Source organism: Notolabrus celidotus, chromosome 3 (assembly GCF_009762535.1).
Source record: "Notolabrus celidotus isolate fNotCel1 chromosome 3, fNotCel1.pri, whole genome shotgun sequence".
In the NCBI taxonomy this organism is placed as follows: domain Eukaryota; kingdom Metazoa; phylum Chordata; class Actinopteri; order Labriformes; family Labridae; genus Notolabrus; species Notolabrus celidotus.
The window spans coordinates 18,469,170-18,469,823 of NC_048274.1; the positions used below are offsets into that span (position 1 = coordinate 18,469,170).

At 42.5% G+C, this 654-nt stretch overlaps 1 protein-coding gene across 2 annotated transcripts in view; it reads right to left on the reverse strand.

Moving 5' to 3' along the window:
* Nucleotides 1-319, reverse strand: part of LOC117810865 (lactoylglutathione lyase-like) — an 11,538-nt gene extending 11,219 nt beyond the window's left edge. Inside the window, exon 1 of one of the 2 annotated variants that reach the window (XR_004630863.1) lies at nt 166-319. Coding sequence is in view for 1 of the 2 variants with exons in the window: in XM_034680856.1 (XP_034536747.1) it covers nt 166-234 (69 nt within the window). In the remaining variant the exon portion in view is untranslated. The remainder of the gene's footprint in view (nt 1-165) is intronic. The other variant, XM_034680856.1, reaches the window with a different exon arrangement.
* Between the last annotated feature and the right edge of the window lie 335 nt (nt 320-654).

Below are 654 nucleotides of genomic sequence, written 5' to 3' on the forward strand. Positions count from 1 at the left end.
AGTTCGACCAAAGTACATTTAGTGGCAGACGTGCTCCTGTCCGATAATGGGCGCATCACGTTTAGCAGGTTAACCTGTGAGTGAGTCGCTGGCCTGTTGGGTTAGTAGGTTTGCACAGTTTAGAGAACTTTACTTGAGCTTTAAGAGCTTTAAGAGTTAACTTACCTTTGTTATTGGGTCCCCATCTTTACAAGCCGTATCTGCAGCCTCGTCTGACAGACCCTTGTCGCTCATTGTTGCTAACAGACGGTACAATGCTGGACCGCAGCTCGGCGGACTGTCACAGAGTGAGCTGGGTTAAGCTGGCAGGAACTGTTTCGGGTAGCGGCTTTCAAAATAAAAGCATCATTGCTAACAGTTTACATGCATTCAAAACATTTCTTTTTTTTCAACATTTAATTGCATTTCATACAGGACAACGCTCTCGGGGAAATTAAGAAGTCGAAATATATATTTTTTTTATTTGTATGTCTTATTCTTATGCCTTGTACAAAGAGAGCACAGTTTACCTTAGTCAAATTCCTTGTGTGTTCAAGCATACCTGGCCAATAAAGCTGATTCTGATTCTGATTCTGATTCTGAATCTCCTTCACCAGGGGCAGGAAGTACTGGGATGATGCAGATGTATTGACTTTAGCAGGGATGTTACTCTAG